At 39.0% G+C, this 27,846-nt stretch overlaps 1 protein-coding gene and 1 long non-coding RNA gene across 4 annotated transcripts; one reads left to right on the forward strand and one right to left on the reverse strand.

The window, feature by feature from the left end:
• Nucleotides 1–5,286: 5,286 nt before the first annotated feature.
• Nucleotides 5,287–20,103, forward strand: LOC134416287 (uncharacterized). Of its 3 annotated transcripts, XR_010027221.1 has the most exons (5): nucleotides 5,287–5,624; nucleotides 13,643–13,745; nucleotides 14,334–14,445; nucleotides 16,659–16,793; nucleotides 19,881–20,103. It is a non-coding gene; the product is annotated as an uncharacterized LOC134416287 (long non-coding RNA). The 3 variants fall into 3 exon arrangements; XR_010027220.1 differs by lacking the exon at nucleotides 5,287–5,624 and having other exon boundaries at nucleotides 12,978–13,745; XR_010027219.1 differs by lacking the exons at nucleotides 13,643–13,745; nucleotides 14,334–14,445.
• Nucleotides 7,058–7,621, reverse strand: FERD3L (Fer3 like bHLH transcription factor). Its single transcript, XM_063152721.1, has one exon. It carries the CDS (start codon nucleotides 7,619–7,621, stop codon nucleotides 7,058–7,060), a length of 564 nt encoding a protein of 187 aa, XP_063008791.1.
• Nucleotides 20,104–27,846: the final 7,743 nt, after the last annotated feature.

Genomic DNA, 27,846 nt, shown 5'->3' on the forward strand with positions numbered 1-27,846 from the left:
TGTTTACATCTATAGGACTGAAAGCCTATCTTACCAAGGACTGGTTTAGTAGTTTGAGCACAGTTATCAGTACTTGAGAGAAAGTTCCATTTGCTCATGATTAAAATTTGGGTTCTGTACATCAAGGAGGCGGCACCTGATGAGGGCCTAAACTGTCAATTTAATCATATTTGGCAATACTCAAGATATCTGTAGAGAAAATTTAAACGGAGTCAGATGTAATATGAAATGAATTCCACACGCCTTCATGTAAGGTAGAGAAAGATCTGAGATAGCCCTTCATTTTACAGTCTCTCAATCATATTTTCCTTTTTTTTCCCCTCCATTACTGTTACTTTTCATCCCACAACTTCTTTCGCATCTGGTAGTTTGCAGAGTTATGAGAGTCAATGATGTTGCAGAGTTACTGCAGTACTCTAACATATAATGAAATAATTATAAAAATAGATTAAAACATTTTTCTGCATAGTCACTTAATGCTCTTTATATTTGGTATCATATATGATAATATTAACAACAAAAAGTGATTGTAAGTACTCACAAATGTCCCCAGATGATGTTGCTGAGTCCTGAATATCTGATTCTGCTTAAAGTTATTCAAAAATAATTTTAAATTTTCGGCCTGTACTCTGAAAACTTCCTGGCAACTCAATTACTTAGTTATGTACATTATTCTCAAAGACTTCATAGGAGCTTCAATGCCCAAGACCAGGCCCAGGAGCACCTTGAAACATATGAAACACTTCAGCATTTAGATAATTACATACTTTTGGGACCAACCCACATTTCTCTTTGGAAAATGTTTCCCCTGCATGGCTGCAGACAACAGATGGATCATATGATCTCTGCATTTGGAAAGATGGCATAATTCTGGCAGACTGTCAGTTGAGTGAAAGAGGCTGATTTCAGATCCTCATTAAGAAAATATACAACCACACGGAGTGGACTGAATGGCAGAAATTGATCACTGACGCCAGCTTTAATAGAAAATATAGTACACTTGCAACATGAAATCTGCTGAGCTGTGGCTGGATCTAGCTCTATCAGGTTTTACATTCTTTTCCCAAATAAATGTGCTCTAAAGGAAACATACTTTGTAGTATAAGGGCCTTCTGTTTGCCAGGAGGGAGAGGAGCAGAGCAGTGGAGGGTGAAAAGGCAAATTCAAAGAGCTACCGGGTCTAGGGTTGGAGCAGGGTGCCAAGGCTTTGTTGAGTCTTCCCTTCCACTTGCAAAAGTTTCTGTTTAATGAAACTTTTCTTTATATTTCTAGTCTCTTGGTATATTTTTTAGGGTGCAGATGGCACTTTCCCCAGAAACCACCCCTTGGAAGAGTGATGCCTTGAGAGGCTACCTAGAACAGAGGCCTGACAGTGTTAAAGGAATAAAGTAGGTATTTATTAAAAAGGCCTTCAAAGGATGCACCTTGGCAGTACAAGAGCCTGGCTGTGGCTACACCCAGGATGGATGACTTGGCCCCTTCCCACTGCAGGGCTCTGGGAACAAGGCTCAGTGCCTTCTTCACACACATTTCCACATGGAAGTGGCCCTGCCAAGACCTAATAGCTTGAGTAGGAATCCCAGGGTACTGTAAAGTGTAATATAGTTTCCCAGCAACACTGGATATGAGCAATAATTTCACTGTAATCACTACCCACAGCTAAATGAAAAGGACTGGGGGAGCTGCACCTCCATTTCACCATGAAACACTGAAATGGCTTCAGGTCGCAACTTTTGTTTCAGCAGTGACATCAGGATCTTTATATGATACCTCATCTTGGCCACACAAAATAATGAAAAATCATAAATCATTGGCTGCTTTGAAAATCTTTTCTAAGCTATCTTTTAGTGAGATCAGAGACAACATCTATCCCACACATGAACCTGAAAAGTTCAAGCAGTAATAGTGATTGCTGTGGTATATCTATTCCTGTATCCTTTGTTATCTATACATACCACTCTTCCCTCTGATAACTGTAAATTTCAAAAGCTGGAATCATTAACTAGGTTAAGGACTGCATAGTAAATAAACAATGCTAGAAATAAATATCAACATCTGAATCAACTTCTTCACTCAGTGCATGTGTTTATGTTGAAGACTCTCCATTCACAGATTCCCTCTCTGCTGTGTAGAAAATCATAAAAGGTACTTCTTGTCCTTGATCCCCTCTAAGACTTGGAGTAAGAGAAGATGGAACTGGAACTCATAGGGAAAATTATTATCTTTCTTCTCCTTTCAGAGCTAAGGAGAGATAGTTAAACCAACAGGATACTCTTTATCTCTCCTTCTGAAATTATGGCAGAATTAAGACAAAAATATGAACAGGCCTAGAATATCAGTGTGCCTGATTATCTGTTTGAAATAAAGCCATGTGTGACAATAGTGATGCCTGTCCTTCTGCACTGCAACACCTTTGTGTGGCAACCATTCAAAACCCCTCAGCACGGGAGGACATGGTCTGTGTCACCACTGTGACACTGAAGCCTTAGAGAGCAGCAAAAGCCACACTAAGATAATATAATGCACGCAATAATTTGAATATGTTGCAGTCCTTGTAAGTATATATTAATGTGGAAAGCTGTACTACAAAAGTAAAGAATTACTCCCTTATTTTGACTTCTTCGAAGAAATAGGAATTTCAGGTATGTAAGGACCACTGAACTGGTGATCAGCAGAGTGAGTAGTAGCTGTGAATAATTCAAAGGCTTAAACTTCAGTGCCAACCATAAAAAAATGTAATCGCTGAAACTAGGACAGAGAAGGGGAAAAGCAAAATTTGGATGAAACACAATTTAAAACATAATTTCTGAGCTACACTTCTTGAAAATCTAAAATTCTAGGCAATTGCAATTGAATATTTTTATTCTGTCAATTCTTTTATTCTGGATATATTGCAGTGACAAGTGTTCATCTCACTATCTGACAACAAGCATTTTTTTGGAGCAGATTTGAAGAGCAAATAATCTGAACTGATTCTATTTAGCAAGTTTTTAGGAAAAGCACCAATTTACTGTATTACAAAAAGAGCATAACCAGCACATCTATTAATCCTTGTAACTATTCTCTTGTATTTCTAGGAAAAGCTTGGCTGTCATTGTTGCAGATTAGTAGCATTCAAGCCTAGTAAAACAACAGATTCCTGTGAAAACAGGGACTCAGCATGCACAACAGTCACATTTTAAGCTTCAGCATTTTAGGTATTTTAATAAAAAAAAAGAAAAAAGAAGCCCACCAAAAATCGGAAGATCAAGTTAATTGAAAGGACCAGTAGGGTAATCTAGAAATTCTTTCTGAGAAGAATCATCCATCTAAAAAAGAAATCAAAGCCACTTTTCCGTTACTTTAGCTTGGTACCTCCATGACTTCAAAAACTAATTTATTTTAAAGTTTGTAAAAGAAAAAAAAAGTATTGTTGGACTGAGACTTCACTTATCAAGTTTCATCCTAGAGGGAATTTTTATAGCTGAGTTATAAACCCTCCACACTTGAGTGTTTATAATGAAATGCTGACAAATGCGATAATAAACACCAATCATGGGGCCATAGTAGCTGATCAGAGAGTGGATTCAAAAGTTTGCAGTGCTATCATAATATTTTGTTCTGTTTCCAGCACTAGTTTGCTTAAGTCTCCTTTCAGGTTCAGCAGCTGTAAAACAAGATCAATCTAACTAGAGATTGCAAAATCATTTGATTATTTATACTTCTCTTCGAAAGCTATGAAATGTCTCTCAAATATGATTTCATTTAGTCTTATTTTTTTGGTTTACATGTCTGAATACTAATTGTAACATGATAGCTTCAAGGGAACTCGAATTTCTACCAAAAGTCGGTCTTCAGTGGCCAAAGAGAACATAAACAAACCAGCCTCAGACCAGGGTCTAAAAATGGGCTATGATCAAACAGCTCTAAGGCTTTAAAAAGCCCCTTATTATCTTTTCCCAGAAGTAATTGACACTGTCGGTTTTTGTTGTTAATGCGGTGATAATGGCGCTGTGCTTTGGGGAGACGAGGAGCTGCGCTCAGCCTTGGTGGCAGCGGGATTCTGAGCGAGGGGAGGAAGGCTCTTCCCTGCAGTGGGTGAAATCCAAACCTCGCTGGAGCTAGCAGCGTTCTGCACTCTGTCCCAATTCGGGTTTCACTGTCCTCCCAAGCCTGACAGGCTGCAGCACCGCACCGGCTCCACAGATTAGAATGCAGCTATCTTGGACTGAGACAAGGACTGGGGGAGAAAGGACCCCAGAGTTTTGTTATTTCAGCGAGATGGGATTGCACTCCAGCAAGAAGCTTGTCTGCAATGTTCCCATAATTGGTTTATATTCTTACCAGACTAAACTTCCAACTTTCCAACTTCCAACTAAACTTTCAACACATCCACCGAGGGCTGAGGGATGGATCAGTATGGCATCTTGCTGTTTCACTGAGCTCTTCAGGGGTGTAAGGACATGCTTTAGTTTCAGCAGTTCCTTTGAAAAAATTGCATTTAGACTGCTTTTTTAGTAAATCTTCATCAGTTTTGGAAAAGCACAAAACAATCAACCAACCAAACAAAAAAGCCCTTTTCATCAGGTTCTAAGGTCATATAAATCAATGTGTGGCTCAGGGGCAGCTCAAAACACATCTTGGGTTTTTTTCTGTGCTGTTTACATATTGTGTTCATTGGCTTATACCACAACTTCATTTTTAATTTCCAATGTTTTTAGCATCAGTGGCTCGTATAAGACTGTTACTACTGTTCATATTGCTACAAAATTTCCAGTGATCCTTTAGAAATCAGGATTCATAATGCAAGATCCATTTGTATTTAAAAATGAAATGTAACATATCCTTTCTGCTTTTCTCTAGTCTCTAACACAAGTATGAAAAAAACCCCAAACTTGGATCTTGAACAAATTCCAGTGTTTTGTTATTAAACCAAGAAATGAAAACCAATAATTTTTGAATTATCTGTTACAGACATGTTTACATTATGAATCTCCTAACTTAAGACCCTATGTGCTATAGAGTTCTAATTTTATACAATGATATGAGCAAGAAATATTGTGAAAAGTTATATAATCATACTGTGAGAGATCATAGAGAAATGGTGGTAAGAAGTGAATATTAAATTGCATATTTCATTGTCCTTAAAGAATTTGTCTTCATCATTTTGCCTGAGATGATGGTAACTAAAGTGAGATTGGGTTATGTGAACTATTGTTGATTTTGGAACATTGTTCATACGTAGTTCCTTCTTTCGTTTTATTTTTAGGAAAAAAAAAAAAAAAAGAAGGAAAACAAACCCCAAAACAACACAAAACCATCTGAGGAGGTGAAAACCCCAGTTCCTAGAAAGGATCCAGCTGCGCTAACTATCCAACTGCCTCTTGGAAAAAAAAGCATTTTGACAAATGGAGAGCAGATGCAATGTGTGGAGTCAGAGAGGTCAACAAAAACAAGTAGAAAAAGAAACCAGGAAAACAAGTGAAAAGAGAAAGAATATTAGAGTATTAATACAGGATAAAAGATCTCTCATGACAACATTAAAGTGAACAGAACGAGAAAAAGAAGAATCGCCCCAGAGCTGACAAAACACGAGAGAAGAAATAAGAGACGCAGGATCCTAGGAATACTAGCCTGAATCCAGGGTAAATCTTGATTTTACTGATATCACTGTAATTTTATATAATGGAGGCAAAAGCTGTCCTGTGGAGGCGCGCAGACCCACGGCCCTGAACGGGCAGTTCCGTGCGAGCGGGGCGGCTCCGAGCGGGCTGGCCGCTGCCCGTCCGCTGCCAACGCGGGCAGAAATCCCGCTCCTTCCCAGCAGCAGCCAAGGAAGGGCCCGCAGCAGAGGGACCCGGGGAGAAAAGCTGGGAGGGAGGGCAGAGCACAGCAGGATGGGTCTGATGGGCTCCTGGGAGAGACCCTGGCCCCCGCTCCCAGCCCGGTCACGGCCGCCTCCCGCCGCCGCCGCTGTCCCGGCAGCTCGCCGCTTTCCAGTAGGGAACGCTAGACAGAGATCCCCGGAGCGGACCCCATCCCTGTCCCGGGCTTTGCCCGACTCGGGCTTTCCCCTTTCCCCCCGCTCCGGCTTTTCAGAATGTATTTCATAACTTTTATTCCTTGCAAAGATGGAACGTGGCGTGCGTGTGTGTGCGTGTGCGTGCGTTTGTAAGGGAATGCGCCGTGGGAGAGAAGACGTCTCCGCTTGACGTCCCCAAAACCAAAGCCCACAAACTCACGAGTTTTCTCTCTCAGGAGGGCGCAGACGGCTTCCCAGGCTGGCCCCGCCGGTGCTGGGAAGGCTGCGGAGCATCCCAGACACCCGCACCTCACCTCGCCCCGCCGTGCCGTGCCGTGCCGTGCCGGGCCGGGCCGGACCGTGCCGTGCCATGCCGGGCCGGGCATTCCTGCGCCAGCTCCCGCCCGGTGCCAGCGACAGCGCTGGCCGCCCGCACGCAAGGACAGAGCCGTTCCCGGGATGAAAATCGTGACAACAAGCGGTTGTATCCAGATGTTCGCCTTCCCTGGCCCCGTGACACACGGCGTGGACTTGGCAGACTGGATTTTAAAGAAAAGGGAGTTGTTGTTTATTTTTTAAAAGGCAGAAAGCGCTGGGTTAAAATGCACAGGCCGAGATTTCCCTGTCAGGCAGCTGGGCAGGAGCCTAACCCGCTGGAAACCCGTTCTGCACTTTGGAATGGCTCCACTGCCCCGGCCCAGTCTTTCTCCAAAGCAACAAATTGGAAAGATATTAAAGCAATCAGGCAACATAGCACAAACCAAGGAGCCTTGAACCTTCATTCTCGCCCCTCCCCCAACTCGTTCCGTTTACAAAAAATATAAATATTAACGAGTCTGCAACACACTGAGCCTCTCCATCCGTCTTCTCCGCAACTCCTGCCGGCCTCAGCGCACGCTTCTCCAAACACTCCTGGTTTGCATCCCACACCTGCAGGGTCCCGGCTGCGGTGTGAGAAGCCGAGGCAAGAGACAAAGATCTGTTTCCCCAGGAGGGAGGCACCTGCTCGCTGCTGATGCCCGGCCCCAGCCGCATCCCGCCTGGCCCCGGCGCTCCCTAGCTCGCCTCCTGCCTGCTGCATCCGTCCAGGAGCTCAGTCATGAAGGAGATGTACACTATGGCCAGGCGCAAGGTCTCTATCCGAGAGAGCCTCTTCTCGTAGGCGAAGGTGGGCACCTTCTTCCTGAGCTGATCAAACGCCTCGTTGAGGTTGAACATCCTCTTCCTCTCGCGTATGTTGGCAGCCTGGCGCTGGGCGTAGGTGATGACCCGTTTTCTCCTAGGTCTGTCCAGGAGGGAAGCGCTGCGCATCCTTTCCTCTTCCTCTTCTTCGTCTTCGGGATCTCCATTTCCCAAAGCAGCCAGGGGCAAACCTCGGGCCATCCCTGCCCCAAGGGACAGGACTGTGTCCCCGAAGGGAGGCCCCGTGGTGACCTCGCAGAGCCCCAGGCCCGCCCCAGCCCGGGGGGCTCCCTGGGGGCTGCCCAGGGAGAGGTCGGCCACGAAATCCAGCACCGAGGTGCCCAGCAGCCCCTCCGGGCAGGGCGCTTGCGGGGCTCTGCCGTGCAGCGCATGCAGCAGCGCCGGGCGCTGGCGGGCTGGGAAAAGGCTGGCTGACATCTTACTTCTGAGAGGGCTTATTTGGGTCCCCCATCCCCAGCCCCAGCGACGTTAATATTTATAACCCCCCGGATAACAGGATTAGCAGGACTAGAAAGAGCGGCTGTAAAACTTCTCGCCGTGATGCTGATGAGAGGAGACAGGCAATCCCCTCGGGGACGCGTGGATGCTCCCGAGAGAGGAGTCCCCAGAGAGTCAATCCTGTCACAGTGATCAAGGACAGTTCCTTCTTGGCAAAACCCTCCGCTCTTACCTGCTGAGCACTTTTGTGTCTTCTTACACACTCGCAGCAAAACGATTTTCAGCCTCCTTAAAGCCCCCAGGAGCAGAGCCGGGTCTCCACTGGGCTTGTTTTCCTGCTTTCTGTCGGGATCTCTGAACCCTGGGAGCCAGCCTGACAATTGATGTCAGGCAACTGCATGTATGCTTTTAATGATGTCCTGAAGAGGGGACCTGCATGCGGAGGGTCACCGGGGAATGTTTACCCTGTATCCCAGCGCAGTGGGAACTGAATGACAGGACCTCCATTAGCCTAAGTAAGCATTGTAGGGGACCCGATATTGCATTCCCAGTAGTAACTGTTGGAATCGTCTCTTCATTCCCCCTAAATCCCCTTCAATCAGAGTTCAAATATCTTTCCAGTAAAAAGCAGCTTCGTAAATCTCATTTCGGTTCAGGCAATCTCATAGCACTTGTTTGAAACTCCTTCCTGCTGCCCGTGAGAGGACGATAAGCTGTCCTGCAGCAGCTACACCTTTGGCAGAGCCGTCCCGGTCACCGGCCGGGCACAGAGGAATCAGCTTGAGCGCACGCACTGATAACGCTGCAAAAAACCTTGAAACGCACATGAACGTACCCACCCACACACCCGACACCACTCAATACCTTTCTTTGATCAAGGTTTCCTTGAGGACAGACGTTGTGGATTGCTTTGCTTTTGTCTTGGGAGACTGGAAGAGAGGCTGCGCCTTCACCCTCCCGCACCATAGACTCTCCCTAAATAAACAGCCCGGCCCTGGCAATCCCTGGCAGCGTCAGATACACCGAGGTCAAATCCGATCGATTTTCTTTGGCACACGATTTGTGCACACAGCTCTCTCAGGAGTGACTGCCCATCACTCCTGAGCTGCCTTCTAAAAGCTAATCTTCCCCTCTGTCATGCATTGTTGTCACTCTCGCTTTGAGGCTAATTAGTCTCTAATTTCTAAGGGGATTTCAAACCCGATGAGATCAAAGGAGGTGGATGGGGGAGGCCGAAGGATCTCTCTCCTCGAAAATACTTCCTGTTTGCCTACAGGACCGCAAACATTCCCCGCCGCGTACAGGGGTTTGCCGTCATTGACAACTCAGCGAGCGAACCACGCACTCTCTGTCCTGGGCAAGGGGCAGCGGGAAAGTCTCTCCCCGCGACCCCTTGCTCGACAGGCGGGCTGCGGAAGGTGCGCGGGATCCCGGCCAGGTACGCTGGACAGCTCCGCACAGGGGCCGCGGGGTCAGCGCCGCAGGGACCGGAGGGGGACACCGCCACCATCCCCTCCTTCGGGCCGACAACCAACCTGTCCCCATCCCATCCCATCTATATCTATATCTATATCTATATCTATATCTATATCTATATCTATATCTATATCTATATCTATATCTATATCTATATCTATATCTATATCTATATCTATATCTATATCTATATCTATATCTATATCTATATCTATATCTATATCTATATCTATCTATATCTATATCTATATCTATATCTATATCTATATCTATATCTATATCTATATCTATATCTATATCTATATCTATATCTATATCTATATCTATATCTATATCTATATCTATATCATCTATATCTATATCATCTATATCTATATCATCTATATCTATATCTATATCTATATCTATATCTATATCTATATCTATATCTATATCTATATCTATATCTATATCTATATCTATATCATCTATATCTATATCTATATCTATATCTATATCTATATCTATATCTATATCTATATCTATATCTATATCTATATCTATATATATATCTATATCTATATCTATCTATATCTATATCTATATCTATATCTATATCTATATCTATATCTATATCTATATCTATATCTATATCTATATCTATATCTATATCTATATCTATATCTATATCTATATCTATATCATCTATATCTATATCATCTATATCTATATCTATATCTATATCTATATCTATATCTATATCTATATCTCTATATCTATATCTATATCTATATCTATATCTATATCTATATCTATATCTATATCTATATCTATATCTATATCTATATCTATATCATCTATATCTATATCTATATCTATATCTATATCTATATCTATATCTATATCTATATCTATATCTATATCTATATCTATATCTATATCTAGATATGGGATGGGATGAGATGGGATGGGATGGGATGTATAAATAAATAGTGAAGAGCAGTGGGACTGCCTTCATTCTCGCTAGGGCTGAGAGGTTTCTTAGCGAGCAAGGAGAGAGCCACTCAGAGACTTGTTTACTTGTAACTAATATGGGGCAACAGAACACCTGGTGAATGAAGCAATGAGGCAAGGAGGACGTGTAAAACTTCTGTTGAGAGGTGTTGCTTAGAGAGCACCCAAAAATAAGTTGAAAAGATGTAAATGTTAAATGCTATATAAAAACACTCGGTGGAAGAAAGATCAGATATATATATATATATATATATATATATATATATATATATATATATATATATATATGTATATATATGTATATATATATATGTATATATATATGTATATATATGACTGACCCACAAAGGATCATGACTTATTTGGGCTCCTTTTAGTTGAGGTGGCAAGTTTTTAATTTACAGACATGGAGGTAAAAGTTAAGGACAAATGCCACGAAAGACATGTCTCTACAGAACTCAAAATGATCACAGACAACTGCTTCAGACAGTGAAATAAAATAATGGAAAAATATTAACTCATCACCTCTATGTCAAAATTCACATGAATTTACTGTCCTGTAGGAAACTGGCATTTAGTAGAGGACAGACCTGTCCTTCACCAGAGTATCTTCAGAGAGAAGCTCTTGCTCACCTCTCTAGTAGCAGATTTTTGCAGGACACAAGCCACAAAGACAACCAGAGCTGGAAGAGGTTTATATTGCAAGAACATAAAGGGACAAGCTTTTCTAGCTAATAATACATCACAAAGTAATATAACATAAGCCATAAAAATATCAATGCTTCTTAAGGAAGCAGTAAAGACAAAACTATGACAGGACTGGGAGGTCCTAGCAGAAAATGAAGACTTGTTACCAAGGCTAATCTTCTTGTAAAGCAGATTCTTTTCCTCTTTGTATCTTTTTCTATTCCCCCTTATGTTTTGCTAAAATATTGATTTTTCTCTGATACTAAATATTTTAGATTATATAGAATAAACTGAAAGAAATGTGGTTCCACTAATATGTGACTAATATGTCACTTTTTTTATTTGGTGATTTTTGTCACCTCAGCTTCGGGGAAAGTATGAAGCTGAGGCAACGTATAACGAATAACCAGTGTTGCAAGACACAGATTTTCAGTACCTAGACAAAACAACAATGTCAGAGAAGCAGAATGAATTCTCATAAGAGGCTGCTTTGTTACTCCAGAATTGTCTCAGACCAGATTAGGTGATCCAAACTGTGTTCTAGATTTGTTTCAAATATGAATGTTTGCTTTTTGACTCCTACCTTCCTTCAGCCCTCCCTTATTCTAGCTTTTCATTTCACTTGCTTATCAATTAAAAATTTGCTCACAAGGTGCTTAAAGATGGTAAGAACTGATGGCTACAATTTCAAACCACTGTGCAGTTATTTCCAAAATTATTCTTCAGAAATATCTATAAAATTATTCTTGATGCTCATGTAGGGTTTGTGTTTAAAACTCAAACCACAACTTTTCTGATCTATTAGCCTTATCAGAAAGCTATATATATATATCCTTTTCTGCCCAGCCCTTCTGTCACCTCATGTGCTGTGTGCCTCTGCTAATAATTGTCTACAGTATCACACAGGAAAACATAACCACTCTTATAATTTGGAATTATTGATTGAGATGCTATATATTTTAAGACTGACCTGTACTTTACTGGAAAATTCACTGGAAGTCAGCAGTGACCCTGAGAGGCAGAAATATGTAGGTACTCTCCATCAGATATGACTCATCAACAAGGACCTGAGAAGGTACTGGCTGCTTTGGAAACCACAAAAAGTTGGATATGCAACTGAAAAAATGTCTACACTTTTCTTTGTAGAATGGAAAAAAATCTTCTCTTCTTTAACTGATCCATTAATAGTGTGACAGTTGCTGTCATTTTCAGCATCTGTAACAGAAGTAGATGGAGTCTGTGGGACACTAATGCAATCTCTTTCAGATTCTTGACATTGCAGCTCTGTGATCTTCTCATTAAACTTCAAATTAAAGTAATGTCCATGGATCAGGACCTTACTACCTCAAAACACAGGACATTTCCTGTCCTGCTGGACTCACAGTTTGCATTCCTGAGAGGCCAGACAGGATCAGTACAGAATATTTGTGTGGAGATGGGACCAGGTCACAGAGGAACAAAGAGAGTTTGGACAATATCTCATCTTGACCCTTGATTAATCAGTATTGAAGAGGAAGGCACTATGGACACCACTGATGAATTAACACAAAAAGGAAATATTTACACAAAGCTAGCTGAATACTGGTTATTTTGGTGCTAGAAGAATGCCATACTATTCAAATGAAAGCATAGCAAATGTGATTAAATGTGTAATCACTGGAAGAGTCATAGAGTCCTCAAATGTCCCTATGCCTTATGAGATGAAGCAGGCACGGAACACTGGACTGTGATAGAATTTATGTTCGAAGATTTTATGTCTGAGTGACGCTGAGGGAAGCCTAACAAAATGTATAAAATGAATGAAAATGGTCAGTACTTTTTTGAGTGCCTTACAACAAAACCAGAAAGGAGGAGGATGATGAAGTCAAGGTCAAAGCTAATACACACCAGAGGAATCAGTGCCTTGCTGGCTGAAACTGCTGGGAAAGCCTTTGGTACACCACAGACAGGTGAAGTGTCTGTGGTGAGGTGAGAACAAAGTTACCTCAGCCTGACTCCCCCAGATCTCATCTGTGGAAAAAATTGGTTGACTCCATCAATTAAGGAAAATAATATGGGTACTAGAAATGGGTTCATATCACCTAAATGCTGGATCTTACCCAAGTAACAAGTTATCACGGAGGTGTTCTGATTCCTGCAGAGGTAGGAGCACCTGGAGTAAACATCATGGTCCACTTCAAGTCTGTCTCTCCTGATGGACTCTGGGAGGCTTGGAGATACCCGCTTCAGTTTTCTAGGAGGAGCCTGAGCTCTAGAATCAGCAATGTATGAATAAAGACTAAAAGAAATCTGCTAAGATGTACATCCAGAGTATGTAGGCAAATACAACTGGATGTATTTGGTGCACTGACCAGAGTTTGAGTATGTAAGAATTCTCTGGAATTTTTTTTTTCTAAGTAGTTTACCTGCATAGACAGTTTAAGAATTAATTTTACTCCTGGCTGATTATATATGTTTGAAATCTCTGCTCACAAAGCAGGTGAAATCCAGCTTACTAGTTCAGCAGTGGGATTACTTCTATGCTGAAAACCAGAATAAATTCAGTGAGCCAAAGCTTTACAGTCTGATCCTATCAGTAAGTTCAGGCACTGATCCTACTTCCATCTGACTGTATTAATGCATTCCTCTGTCATGCCTGCCATTAACAGGAGTCCAATTTGAATACAAGCACCTACTTATAAAGATCAGGTTTCACAACTTGGCTCTCTCAGACAAAAATGTGACATTCAGCAACATCATTATTGCCTGACACAGGAAATCATTAGGAAAAATCAATATTTTGGGCAAAACCTAATAAAACTAGGTATGTTCTGCCTGTAAAGTGCAGTTCATTTTTATTTACAGTGGTATTACACACCATTTGAAGAGTTTAAAGAAGCAACTGTTGATATTTCCCCATATGGGACCGAAGAAGTGACGAAGAAAAAGTTTGAAACTGTAATCTTGGGTAAATCATAGACAAATGAAATGAACAGCTGTGGTTAGGGTAGGATGGGATTCATCATGCTTGCAAGGTTTTATGAACGATACTTTTTTCCTTAATCATAACCTTAGGGGTGGGAGGGATTGAGAACAGGGCATGCATTAAGGTTGGAATGTCAAACTTTACTTTGAATTTCCTGGCTTTTTATCAGCATGCATGAAAAAGTGTAATGCTATTCAAACATAGCTTCTTTAATCTCGATTTTGTTATATAAATATTTTTGTTGAAATGGAATGTAATAAAATATATATTCTTTACCTAGAAGTCTAGATTTTTCAAAATCTTTATTAGAATTATTTAATTTTATTGTTTTCTAATTTTGTACTAGAGGCATTAATTAATGATTTTTTCTCTTATACTTCTCACAATTTTTAAAATGCAGGGAAATGTCAGTCTTAAATCTATTTTTTTTGGTGAAGATTTTGCTTATATATCAACAGAATAAATGTATGTTTGATGGCGGTCCAAGATTCTACTTTTCCTTTTTTTTCTATTTTTTACAGATCAAATTTGATTAAATTTACAGATTAAATTTACAGATTTTTTTTATAGTTCACAGATGTATCTCCTGCAACTAGCAAGGAGACTGAACTTAAAGTCATCTACAGAAGCTTGGTCTCCTTTGCCAAGGTTCTCAACCATCCATTGCCTTGCTAGCTTCTGGGTATGGTATTCTCCTAAGGATATGGAATTATGGAATTTCTTTTCTTCATAGTCCCTTTTAACAGTTCTTAACAGCTTGTGTCTTTGTGTGTATTGTAGACAATAATCTACAATTACAGTATCACATAGTATCTTTCCAATGGAATTTCCATTTCATTCCCGTTCAACACATTGGAAGCAGCTAATATTATGGATAGTGTTCACTTATTTTGGCTTAGTCATTTACCCTTTTTCTTTTTTTCTGTGGTAAACTAGTAATGATTAAATATAAGATTTAGAATTTTGCTTCTAAAAACATTTCTCATGCTTTAGCAGCTGCCATATCAATATGCTTGGTAGATTGGCATTGAGTATGAATTGTTTCTCTTTACAAATGGAAAGCAGGAACAGAACAAGTGCCAAAGAGAAATAGAAGAATGGTGGCAAAAAGAAAAATAGGGTAAATGGGAATTGAGAGTTTGATTTATCTAGAATTCAACTTCTGGGACCTTTTGTGTTATAGAGACTTTTAACCTTAGGAAAATCCCATTAAAGTATTTAGCTGTAAGCACTTGGTCCCTCCGCGAATGGTATTTTATTTTTATATTAATTATATGTAATATGGATTCATCAAGTGATTTATTAATATATCTTTGGAATATGTATTTATTAACAACATGGAGTAAGCTTTGATTGCTCGCTAACCTAAAAGTTTTGATTCTGCAAATGTAATTTTAAAAATACAAACAAGCGTTATTGTTATTTGTCAGATTTTTTTTAAAGTGAACTGCAAAATGAAAATTTCCATCTCACATTCCATCATATTATTCCCATGTGTGTCAGTGGCAGGGCTGAAATCTTTAGACCCTTTGTGCTGCTTAGTGCCTATACAGCCAAATCTCCTCCCTCTGCCATCAGGACTTGGGGGATGTTAACCACTTTGCCAGAAATTTTCACAGATATTTGCTGGCAGCATCACTCATAAACTCCTGCTGGATGGGCCTGATGCCCCTTGTTGTCCCATGTTATGTGATGGCACTCAGGGTGATCTCTGCTCCATGGCCTTTCCCAGAAAAAGGTCAGGTGTACTTCCCTATATCTTCCTTACGACCCTTTGTGTAGACAGCTCTCACATTTGATGACCTCCACTCACTTGGGACCTCCCTGGTCAGCCAGAGCTGCTGGTGGATCATGAAAACTGGCTCAGTGAGCATTTCTGCCAGCTCTCTTGGTACCCTTGGGTGGATCCCAGCCAGCCCCACAGACCTGTGTGTGTCGAAGTGATGTAGCAGGTTGCTGACCATTCCCCTTGGATTATGGGGTCTTCATTCTGCTCCCTATCCCTGTCCTCCAGCTGGGGGTACTTAGGGAACAACTGGTCTTACTATTGAAGGAAGGAGGAAAAGAGTCTGGTTACCTTACTTTCCTTGTGGAACATGGTTTAGTCTTACTTTCCTGGGCTTCAGTTTTCTCACCTCTTGAGATCCATGAGTCTTTTCCCCAAACTCCCCCTTCTCACTGCTCTATTTGCCCCTTTTGTCTCTCTATCTAATCATAGAGCCCATTTTTACTTGCTGTTGGGGCTGTCCAACCCCAAGCCTTGGTCTGGCACAGCAGTCAGAGCTGCACTAATTTACCATTCTCAAGCTTGAGCATTAAGAAATTTGGCAACATTAATAGAAAGGTATAAGCAGTCTAGAGTATTTGAAGCCATATAACTTCTAGTCTGCTCTAGCAGGGTAGGTCTTAAATGAGGTATTTGAAAGTGCGCTCCTATGAAAAATAAGCAATTTTCAGTATTTTGAAGGATGAGGAAATCAGTTCATTTCCCAATTGCTTTATTTACACACGATAATTTTGACTGGATTACAGAAAAAAGGGATCATCCATGTCAGTGTAATTGAGCTGTAAAATTAATGTTGTTATTAGTAATATAAATATTAATAGCAATATTAAAGTTAATTAAATGGTCATTAGTTATATATATTCCTTTTATGGGTTTAACATTAGAAGGTAAAGAAGCCCACAGCCATTTTCATAACTCATATGTTTTTTAACCCATTTTTTTGATTCATGCGTATGTGTGTAGGGAAGGAAACTAGCCTAAATGTTTTTATAATACCTTTCATGCTCAACTCACAGTAAAAACTTTGCCAGTCCACCACATCTGTAATAATCTGTGTCATAGAAAACACTAATTTGTCTAATTTTTCCTTTGAATATTTTTTTTTTTAGGTATGAGATGAAATGTTTTAAATGCTCATGAAGTTGCATTCTCTTTAGAAAATGTTTTGAAGGTGGTGAAAGATGTTGCTCACTACCAACTGAGATGAGAGAATCTACCATTTTGATAGAAAAACCTTGGGCAAGGTAAGCATTTGAATACTTCAAAATCTTGTGTAATGTCTTTTCCAATTACATGACTACATTGTAAAGAATTCATATGTAGGTTTTTAAATATTATTTGAGCTGCCTTTGTTTATTCTCATTAGAACAAAAATAATATCTCATTTTCATGAACCTGGTCAGGCTATTCATTGAAAAAAGAAATTTGCATGAAGTTGTGCCATAGACACATTGACACAGATGCTAATGTCTACAGTGCAATTTTATTTGTTTTGGGTAAAAGTAAAATGACATAATAATCTTTTCAGGCTATTAAAAATACTAAATGAGTTAAGCTACTGGATTTTTTTTGGACACTTACACTAGAGTTATCTGTCTTCCTCTTTATATATGGGTCATCGCATCACTTTTTATCCTTCCTCCTATTTTCTATTTCAGGTTCTGACAAAAGTGAAATATTGGTATAGCACAGAGGCTGGTTCTTATCAGGAATTATAAGGCAATAATCATCATGAATGAGTAAAAGGTTTTTAGGACTAAATAAGGAGCAGTTGAGTATGTTAGTACCTGGGAAACTGATACCCTGGCCCTGAGGATCAAGGAAGACCAGACATGACTTTTGTGGAGGTGAAGTGTTTCTTCCGTTCCCTTCCCAACATGAAGAGGAAGGGGAGGCTTTCCTCTGCTATGCCTTCTGATTTATGACAAACATGTTGCTTTTCATCACGTATTAAATTAGAAGATCTTTCAGGCAAGGACTGAATATTCATATTTCCTCTGCGACCAGTAAGAGGGAAAGCTCAGACATTGCTGGACACTTTACCATTACCAGAAGATGAGACAAAGATTAATTTTCATGCATTTCATGACCAAAAAAAGGGTATTTTAAAAGGAGGAAGAGCTAAACAGAGTCAAAGCCTAGCTGGAGAAGGGGAAGGAGGAGTTGTGAGTCTACAATACCTTGATGGCAGGGGTGTGGAGGGAAGGTGGACCCTTTCCTACTGCACCAGTAAGTTGGAGATTTAGCAGGAGGATAGAGCTTGTTCCAGAACTAGCTACCATACACAGATGAAGCCCAATTTTCATTTTAAATATTTTTAATTTTTGAATTTTCATATTCTGTCCAGTGAAGGGAAAATATAACACAGGAAGGCTGAACCTAAGAGCCATAGCAGCTGTCATAGCACTACTCATGGACACCACGATCTGAGGGCACAATAACAAATAAAACTATGAATAAGTAGTAAATTTTGAAAGCAAATAGTAAATTACAAAATGTACTCAAGTGATGTTAAAATCTAGAGAGTAAGGAATGAGAACTCATAGTACAGCTATTCTACAAACTCCCTGATAAAAAGCAGTTTCGTCATATCCTGTCCCAGGTCATCTTTGCCCCAGATTTGCCCAACTTGAGAGAATTACTGAATAATGAAATCTCACTCCCCATTAGGGATTTCCCCCAGGCTAACTGTGGGGAACAACAGCATCAATTTATTTGCACAAAGGACATTGTGAGTCATGGACAACTCCATCCTTGCATTTAAAACATCCCCAGACCACAAAGGCAATTATGTAAACACATAAAGAAGGACCTACAGATATTTACTGCTACCCACATAAATACAGGGTCCTGGCTATGGCATGGTTTGCTAAGTTGTAGAAAGTAATATTATTCTATTATTTTGTCTTTTCACCTTTGCTTCTATTCAAACATTGGTAGAAAGGGTATAAATTGCAAGTATAGGCATGCAAATACCACACCAGAAAAATATGTAAATACATCACCTTATGAAAGGATAAACTAAAGAGAAGCAGGGTTGATTATTTGCGTTGGGTTACCAAAATACATTAGTTGCACAGCTAAGAACAAACCCACTGTCTCTGGTCTACTAGCTTAATTCTTTAATTGGTAGGTAATCCTGGCTCACAAACTCAGGGAAAATCAAATCATTCGCTTTTGCTTCCACTGCTAAATCTCTCTGGGATTATCTCATTTGTGAGACCAGATCCAGAGAAAATAAGTTAGGAATGGAACAATCCATTTTATCTTTAGTTCCAGAAAGATTGAATAATTGAGGAAATCTATTTTCTTTCCTATTTTTCAGAAGTGATAAAGGACATATAATCATATTTAATTTAGCTCAGGTAGAAAACCAGAGTTGCGAATTAAAAACCTGATATACCTTAGTACACAGTAGTAAATCAGGAGTGTCCTAGGATGTTGAAGATTAGCCATGGTGGTTTTGGCTTAGTCTATTGCGATGAGAGATTTTTTTCCAGGATTTCTTGACTCATTCTTTTAAGACTGTGTTGAAAGGGAGTTTCTTAATGCATTCTGAAGCAATCACATAATTTGTTCTTTTTTTTTCTTTTTTTTTCATTCGCTATTTAGTAATACAGTTAATTTCTTCACAATATTTTAAACCACGTGTTTTAACTGCACTGTGTATTTTTGAAAGAGCTAATATTATTAGATTTATTATTCAAAGAAAAACATAGAAACAATGATATAAAGAAGCTGGGAGAACAGGGCATTCTAGCTGATAGCTTTTTAATATTCAAAATCATTATCTTACAAAAAATTAAACTAAAATTAATAATTGGATTAAATCAACTGTAGACCTAGGTAGCAGCATAAAGTCACTTAGAGACATACTTAACGTGGTGCTCTTTATATGAAAATGGATTCAGCAAAATTTCCCACTGGACATGTTAGAAATCTTACAAAATAATTCTCAGAGAGGTGAAAAAGAAGAAATTTGCAATACCATTATGCAGCTACAATCATAGGTGCCATTTTCTGTCAATAATAGAACTTATTGATATGTAGCTGGTCTTGAAGCTGACAGAAAACTTTTGGAAAAATAAGAGATTAAAAAGGGCAAGAAGTCAAAGTCAAAGTCAATTTTTTTAAAAATAAACTTTTTTTTTCTTTTTTCTTTTTTCTTTTTTCTTTTTTCTTTTTTCTTTTTTCTTTTTTCTTTTTTCTTTTTTCTTTTTTCTTTTTTTCCTTTTTTTTTCTTTTTTTCTTTTTTTTTTTTCTTTTCCTTCTTTTTTTTTTTTTTTTTTTCTTTTTTCTTTTTCTTTTTTTTTTTTTTTTTCTTTTTCCAGTTGAGAAATGCCCTGACTAAAGTGTTTTTCTCCTGTTGAGAAAAGAAGACTAAAGAATTGAGTGGGTCCCTTCTGGAACCTGGACTTTTCAGATTTCATCTGCCACTGTTTCCCATTTTACTTTTCATGTTTCCTGAGCAGACTGCTTGCAGAAAATCACCAAGAAGACATGGAAGTCAATTTTGTCCATCAGCCTATCCTTCCTCATTTCAGCTTCACAAGTCAGAAATCAGGAACCAGTGCAGCCTAATGCAGCCACTTGACTGGTCTGAGACCTCTTGTATTTCTTTTGGCTTATGGCTAAATTCTCAATTAATCTTTCTGATTAATTGAAGTGTAATGACACCATGCAAGAAGTGAAAACAAAATGAAAAAGCACATTTATAGTAATTATTTTCTTCGGGATTTAGAGACAATATGCACAGCAATATCTAGTCTGAGCTAAAAGTAAGCAAAGACATAAAAGGTGATGGAACAAGACTTTGAAGTTAATTGCAGAGTAAAATTAAGGAAAAATGCGAGCTTTCTGAGGTAGAAAAGCTACTGAGAAATGATACAGAAGAAGCTGAAGTAGACTTTGTGGGTTTTGTCTTGGTTTTCACAGGTATTGCCTGATCTCACACCTCTGCATTGACTAATGTAATTTGATGAAGAAATGGAAAGCAAATAATGCAGGGTAATTGTTACTAGCAGGAATTGAAAGATGGTGGAGATGGATGGCATTCATTTAAGCTGCTAGAAGAGCTGACTGCAGAGGCTGCAATACAACAGTCTCTGAAAAAACCACTGTGGTTATCAGGTAAATCCCTTACAATCAAAAATGGCCAACACTACATCTATCTTTAGGAAAAAATAAAAGGAGGACTTGGGGAATTTTAGGGCCTACACATCCCTGTAAAGACTATGAAGCATGCCCCTTTGGAATCCATCTTCAAACACATGAAAGCAATCAGGAATAATTAGTTCAGACTTGAGCAGCTTGATCGCCTGCTCTCATGAGACGGCATGTTGACCAGGCAGGAGGAAAACAATGGATACCCAGTGGTCAGGATGGCTTTTGGCACTGTCCCCAAAAGGATTCTCTCTGAATCTGAGAGAACCGAAAGAACAGTTTGTTAAATGCATTGCATATTAGTTCCACCACCACAGTAAAAGTGTAGCACAATCAATGCTTTGGGTTCCAGCTGGTAATTAGCAAAGTGTCCTATGGCTTGGTACTGGGACTCATACTGTCCAGCATTTCCATCAACAGCTTAGTGACACAGAATATGTCCTCAGGTAAATCTGCAGATATTACTAACATGGAACAATGGTTGACATGAAGAGTTGGAAAACTTTAATTCAAAGAATTCTTGAGAACTGGACCAACATAAACATCATGAGGATCCAGAATCTGTGTCAGAACAACCTCATGTGCCCGTACAGCTTGGGAAATAACAAGGTTGTGATGGACTACAGATGGAATGTAAACCAGTACCGCAAACTGCAAAGAAGATGGAATGTAAACCAGTACTGCAAACTGCAAAGAAGGTAGACCATGCATTGGACTGCGTTAGGCAGGGCATGGGAGCAACCTAGTAACCTGCAACTACTAGGAGGGGAGATACAAAGATGATAAAAACATCCTAATTTTGGCAGACAGGTAGTCCAACACTGAAACAGGCTGCCCAAAGAGCAGGGATGGGGAATCTCTAATTTGAGCTTCCTAGGCAGGGTAGCATTAAGATATGTCTGACCTGAACTAGTGCTAGCTAGCAAAAATAAACTTTTTGCAGGAGAGACCTCCAAACATCCCCTGTAAACAGCATTTCTATGATTCTGATCCTTGGAATCTGGAATTCTGAATCCCACTGTCTTTTTCCTTTGAAAAGGCACACTTCTTTCTCACAGTAGTATAAGGCACGTCCTCTCATCCTCAGTTTCTGAAAAGGTTTCCACAGAAGAGTTTATTTATGTTAAAATAAAAACTCTTGAATTTATTTGTGTTCATGGCATCTGAGGAAATATATATGAAATATAGCAGAATATTTTGATACGATTGGTCTGAGCTTTTTAGTACCAAAAAAGCAAACAATGTATTTGTGTTCATAGATATCCATACAGATGTGGTACCACTCACTTCAAGTATGATGAGAACTTAAGTCATGCAGTGATTTGCTGGTTTATGGCTTTGGTTCTTCTTTGAAATGAAGTATTGAATGCCTGGGGGCTGTGTAGAATACTCACTAGAATACACACTCAAGCAGCAACAACAACAAGCAGTCAGTCAAACTATTACTATCTGAAAAACTAATCTGGAAGATTAGCCTTTTAATATCTTATTTACAAAACTATTCATACAAACAGAGTATAATTTCAGTGTTCAGTTTCATACCTTGGAATTTGTTCCTATTCTGTCATTAATAGAGAACAGAGAATAAACACCTGGAATGCTACATTAAAAGAAAACATCAGCAAAGAATTGTCTTAATGATTAGAAAATATGTTACTAAAACATATCTTACTCACTAATTTGTACTGTACAGGCAAAGATATTGCAGGTCATATATTTTTCTCTCAACTTCTATTGTATGGAATTCCAGACTGCACTGCAATTTTTACAGCATACAGAGTACTTCACATGTGTGCAGTTTGGATTTCACAGGACTGTAAATAATTTTAACCGTTTGCATTTGTTGTTAGTTTTAATCTTTTAGATGCACGAGCTCTTAAATTTTTATCAGATTTTCAAAAAACTTTGATACAGGATAATGCATCTTAAAAAATTGCAGGCCTTTACTGTAAGTCTGAGAAGAATTTATATCCCTAAGGCTTTCCTCTAGGATATCTTCTGACATCAAAAAGGTAAAATTAGAAATAGATTCTATTTCTTTCAGATGTCTATTTAATTTTTTTCTTCCAAACACTGTAATTTAATTTTAAAGTTCACCTTGAAAATAAACAATAAATGAATGTGTTTTCAGAGAAAATGCTTTCTCTTTGCTCAAAATGAAAGCAGACGTCTGGTTTCTAAATTATTATCTTTTAATTGTCTACCTAATCACTAGGTTTGGTGAATTTAGAAATGGCATTTATTTGCAATCACAAAATCACATTGCTAGCAGAATACTCTCTTTCTATGCATGTATATGCGTGCAACTTGTTCTCTTTTATTTTTCATACGTACCCATTTGCATCCACTTACCAAGTTATACATTTAAAATGCTGCAGATGCAACAAACATTGCCTGGTGCTTGCTGTTTTATTTAATAGCAAAACCAGTTTATTCCACCAATGAGCCTGTGTTTGTAGAAGTAAATATATAGCATTCATTAGAGCTCTGCTCCTTGTGCTCCCTGCTATCATTCGCAGTCCATCGATATAAAGCGAGTTCTATCCATCCTTGCACCCAGATGGTTGACGTTACATGTGATTGCATGAAAGCCCTGATATGAAATGCCTATGGCTTACTGGATTACCCTCTCCCCACATGTTTCAAATTAATAATAACAAAAGAAAGAAAAAAAGAACCAGTGCAATCTTGCTACAAAAGAACAAGAGTTTATTGTATAACAGGATTGCAGATGTGGAAAGGTGCTCATAATAAGGCTACACTATTTTTGTTTCATTGTGCATCTGGAAAGCCAAAGGATCTTTAAAGCACTAGGAGCTCATACTAGACAGTCTTGGCTTTTTGATTAACTTAATATTCAGAGAAATGATTCATTTTTTGTAAATTCTGTGCCATTCATCATCATATTGTCATTTATGTAATCACAAAATGATTTACAAAGTCAAGATTTCTTTTTAATTTCTGAAACAATTTTAAGACATCAAAGACTTTCAGACACAAACATCAAAGAGCAGCCCGAATCAGAGATTTCTGGCTAAGACAGTTTAGTTCATTTAATATCCTCTGGTTTTCTAAGGATTAAATTACAGCACATAAAATTCTTGGAATCTGTCTTAGGAAGCTGTACTGTATATTTATTATTTATTACAGTATGGCTTTTTTTTTTGATGGGGCAAAGGACTTTGTGGTAAAGAGGATGCCATCTTTTCAATTTATCAAACCAGCAGCAAATTCTTATGAAATATTAGACATACAATGATCTAATCCTACTGGGAATGGAGAGATGTGTTAACTGAGGAAATATTTGCACATGAGCTCAGGATGAAATGCAGCTCTCTTTTAATCAGCCTGTTACAGAGGGATTCTTATATGAATTTAATAAGAATGTTCTGGGAAAAGGTAAGACAAAACAAGAATAAAATTACTTCTTTACAGGAGGAATAATATCACTTGCTAGAGCTATCGAAAACAGTAGGCCGGGTTTGTAGTATTGGCTAAGGAAGTAATTTGAAATGATTTCCATTATTTCCAAAATTTACGACAGGGAGACACTACAGAAGCTGGTCATATGGATACCAGGCATTGCAGGTGACTGGCACAGATGCAAGTGCTGGCCAGAGAATTTCGAAAGCACAGCACTGTAAATTCATCTAGTCAAGATCAATCATTAGGGACACATGAAAGTTTTTATCGTGCACAACCAAGAATAGAAGCATATACAGTCACATTCATTATCCACCTAAGAAAGGATGTTATCAGTTGCATTCAAGTAAGGAAGGTAAATTGAAATGTGTGCCTGGTTTACCAATATCAGGGAGGATCTGACCAGAGGGAACAATTACATGAAGCGCAAACTCTCTGCAGAATCTGTTGCTATAGACTGAATAATTAAACTTATCCTTGCTTATCCTTGAAAGGCATGCAACCACCCTCTCAAAAGCTGACTATTGACTAGATGAACTGAGTTTCTGGGAATATAATCTCATATTACTGCAAAACAAGGTTTTTCCAGCTGGATTTCTATTCTAATGCTCATAACAAGTTGGGTTAAGTTCAAGACAATTCAGGAACTCAAGCAAAAAATGCATGGTTTCTAAAGAGAAACCCCATAGATCTTTCATATTTACTTTCTGTGATGGGAAGATAATAAGATTACATGTAGAACAGTCACATCAGACCTTGAATGCAGAATTACTGTCCAAGATAAAACTCCAGGCAAAAAAAAAAAAAAAAAAAACTATAAACAGGAAGAAGCACTTGACTTTCTACCAACATTTTATCTTTTAAATATTTCAGTGCAAAATTCTAAAAGGCATTTCTGTGTATAACTAATGAAGCTTAGTTATATTTCCTTTGCTGATATCTGTGGAAATTTTTTTAGACAAGTCTTTTGTAAGAAATCTCTGCTGGTTTCATGTGAGAATGTGAGAAGAAGAAGAGGGAGAACATGTACCATGCTGATATAGCTCCACTGCCAGAATTTCGAAAGAGATCCTGCACATCTGTTCTTATTTCTAGTCAATATTTTATGGTCATAGAGTGCTGATGAAGGCTTATGTCTAACTACTCAAAGCAGAGAGAAAGCAAACTGGTATGTGTGAGAGAGAGACAACTGCCTCCTCTTCTGTACAGTTAAAATTCATCCCAGACAAGTATAGTTAACATATTTAGGTTGAGAATTTCTCTGGCTCTGGTTCCTTAGCATATTTGTGAGGTGCTCATTATGATGCAGTGCACAGAGTATGTAATTTAAATTCAAGTATAAAAGAACTTCTGTCAATGGCTAGCATTGGTGTAGTTCGGCTTGAGTCCAGGTTAGAACAGTCCCTTGGGATAGGATGTGGGGGAGGAATGGGACAAAGACTCCTCTCAGCCTCCATCAGGGTTGGATTATACCCAGGAAAGATAACCAGAGCTCTAGAAACTTTCAGGGTTGATCACAAGAAGCAGCCAAGGAGGAAGCCTAGGAACAAAACCTTGATTTCACCAGGATTTTGAAGATGAATTCTAACTTAGTTTGGGGCTGGGATTTTACTTTCATTGCTACCATGTAATTTACAGAGAAACTGGAGACTTTGATACCTAATTGAACTAAGAAACTTTGGAGATAGAGGTACAATTTCCTAGGATTTTAATAAATTCTTGTCCCAGTGTTAATGCATGGAGTTTTACTGAGTGATTTCTTCTGTTTGACGCTGCTTCTCTGTTTGCATGTACTTGGATGAGTTGTATATCTGCTGAAAGAGTTGTGGTTCTGTGAGGATTCTTTGAAAAAGTGGTTATAATTATGGTGGACTGAAATTTTGTAAAAGGTTTGGTTGTATTCAGAAAGGACATAGAGACTTTTAAAAAACAAACATTTTGGTCACAGGGCTGTTTGTCATTCCTCAGAATATTATCTGAGAACAGCAAGCTTTAACAGGCTTTATGTTTCCTGAGAAAAAGGCCATTTTTAAGTGTTTTGTTCAGTGCCTCCATGCAATTAGGCTCCCATTCTGCCTTCAGGCATGGATAAAATAATAATGCTACATTAAACCCCAGGTCATATTTGCCCCACTCCAATGAATAAGAGAAATATGATTTTAGGATTAAGAGCCAACACTTTTCACCACCCAGTCGCATTCCCAGAGGAGGCATAGCACCTTTAGTTCTCTCTCTCCACACATACACACATTCTACTCTTACCCTGCAGGTGTCCCTCCTTTCTTCAGGTCCCCTAAAAGTGACACCTGCTCCCCTACACTACCAGCTTGTCCTAACTAGCAGCAGTCTACCTCACTCAGACATACTTGACATCTCTGTCCTTCCCCTTATCCTTGCCCTGTTGGTGCTTTTCCTTACAATATAAGTGATTTCCTTCCTTCCTTCCTCCTTATATTCAAATGGACACTGATTTCTGTATGCTCTTGTCCAACTGACCGTTTATGAACACTTGCTGATGTATTCTGTAAGATTTCTTTTTATTTCAGATTCTAATTTATTGTCCTAAACAGATGCTGTGGCATTCCTTCTCAGTCAGATCAGCAGTCATTGACAAGCAGCTGGCTTTGCCTAATAATACTGATATGACTAATAAAAATGTTGTATTTGGAGAATGTAGATTTAAAAACTTCAGTTTGACATTTCTTGCCTTAAAAGTGGGTAGTGTTATGTTCATATGTTTATAATTTTAAATATTAGCAGTTCCAGTTTTCTTAAAAAACTTGAAGAATTCAGAAACAGCATATGTTTTCATCTGCTGTATACTTTCTTATGAAATGCACAGGTAGTGAGTCTTCCGAGACTGTGGTGTCACAGTGTTGTTATTTCTCTGAGTAAGCAGAGCAGCAACGACTTCCTTAGGGCTAAAGATGAATCCAATCCCTCATTTTTATTTAAAGAGCCTTGGGTGCAAAGAGAATTTGGACTTTGGCAGAACCCAGCCATATGATTTTGTTCTGACTTCTCTTTTCCAACCCCAAACTAAATAATTTAATTTTTCTGATCAGTCAGAAAATGTTACAAAATTTTGGTTTTAATTTAAACCCCCCATATGGATTTTTATGGGTCCCCAGTCAGCAAGCTAAAGAGGAATAACTGTTATTCATAAGAGACAGCACACTGTGTCATCTCAAATAGGCAGTGTATAATCCTTCACTAATAACATTGGTTATGTAGTCCCTGAATGGTTGTCTCAGGAGATTTAATTCAAAGGCCTATGAGAAGAGTTTTGACATATGAATTGCTGGTATGGTTGTTTGGACCTTTCAGGATATATTTGGGGAGGATGAGAGTGAAAAATTTGTAGGAATAGGTCCTGTGGCGAGACATGCTCTTTTATGTTGCCACAAATGAGTTGACCCAGGAGGAGAGCCATAGGGTGAATGGAGATTTGCAACATGACATCTGTCTAATAGCACAGCAGGTCTGGAACCCAGAGGGCTGAAGGGCTGTTCATTCCATGTCAGAGTTTCCCCACACATGCTTCTTTTCCTATGCAGTTGTTTAGTCCCATTAAAAAATGAAGACTATGGCGGCTTGTTGTGAAGACCATGTGAACTGGGTGCAAATTATTTAATTGGGGTTTAACTCATATGTAAGATGATCCTTTACAATATGAAGTGATTTCTACCCTGATGATCCACTGACCCCATT

Source organism: Melospiza melodia, chromosome 1, assembly GCF_035770615.1.
Source record: "Melospiza melodia melodia isolate bMelMel2 chromosome 1, bMelMel2.pri, whole genome shotgun sequence".
Taxonomy (NCBI): domain Eukaryota; kingdom Metazoa; phylum Chordata; class Aves; order Passeriformes; family Passerellidae; genus Melospiza; species Melospiza melodia.

What these genes read in the sequence shown, in the direction of transcription:
- FERD3L (XM_063152721.1), bottom strand. Translation starts at nt 7,621, where the DNA reads ATGTCAGCCAGCCTTTTCCCAGCCCGCCAGCGCCCGGCGCTGCTGCAT.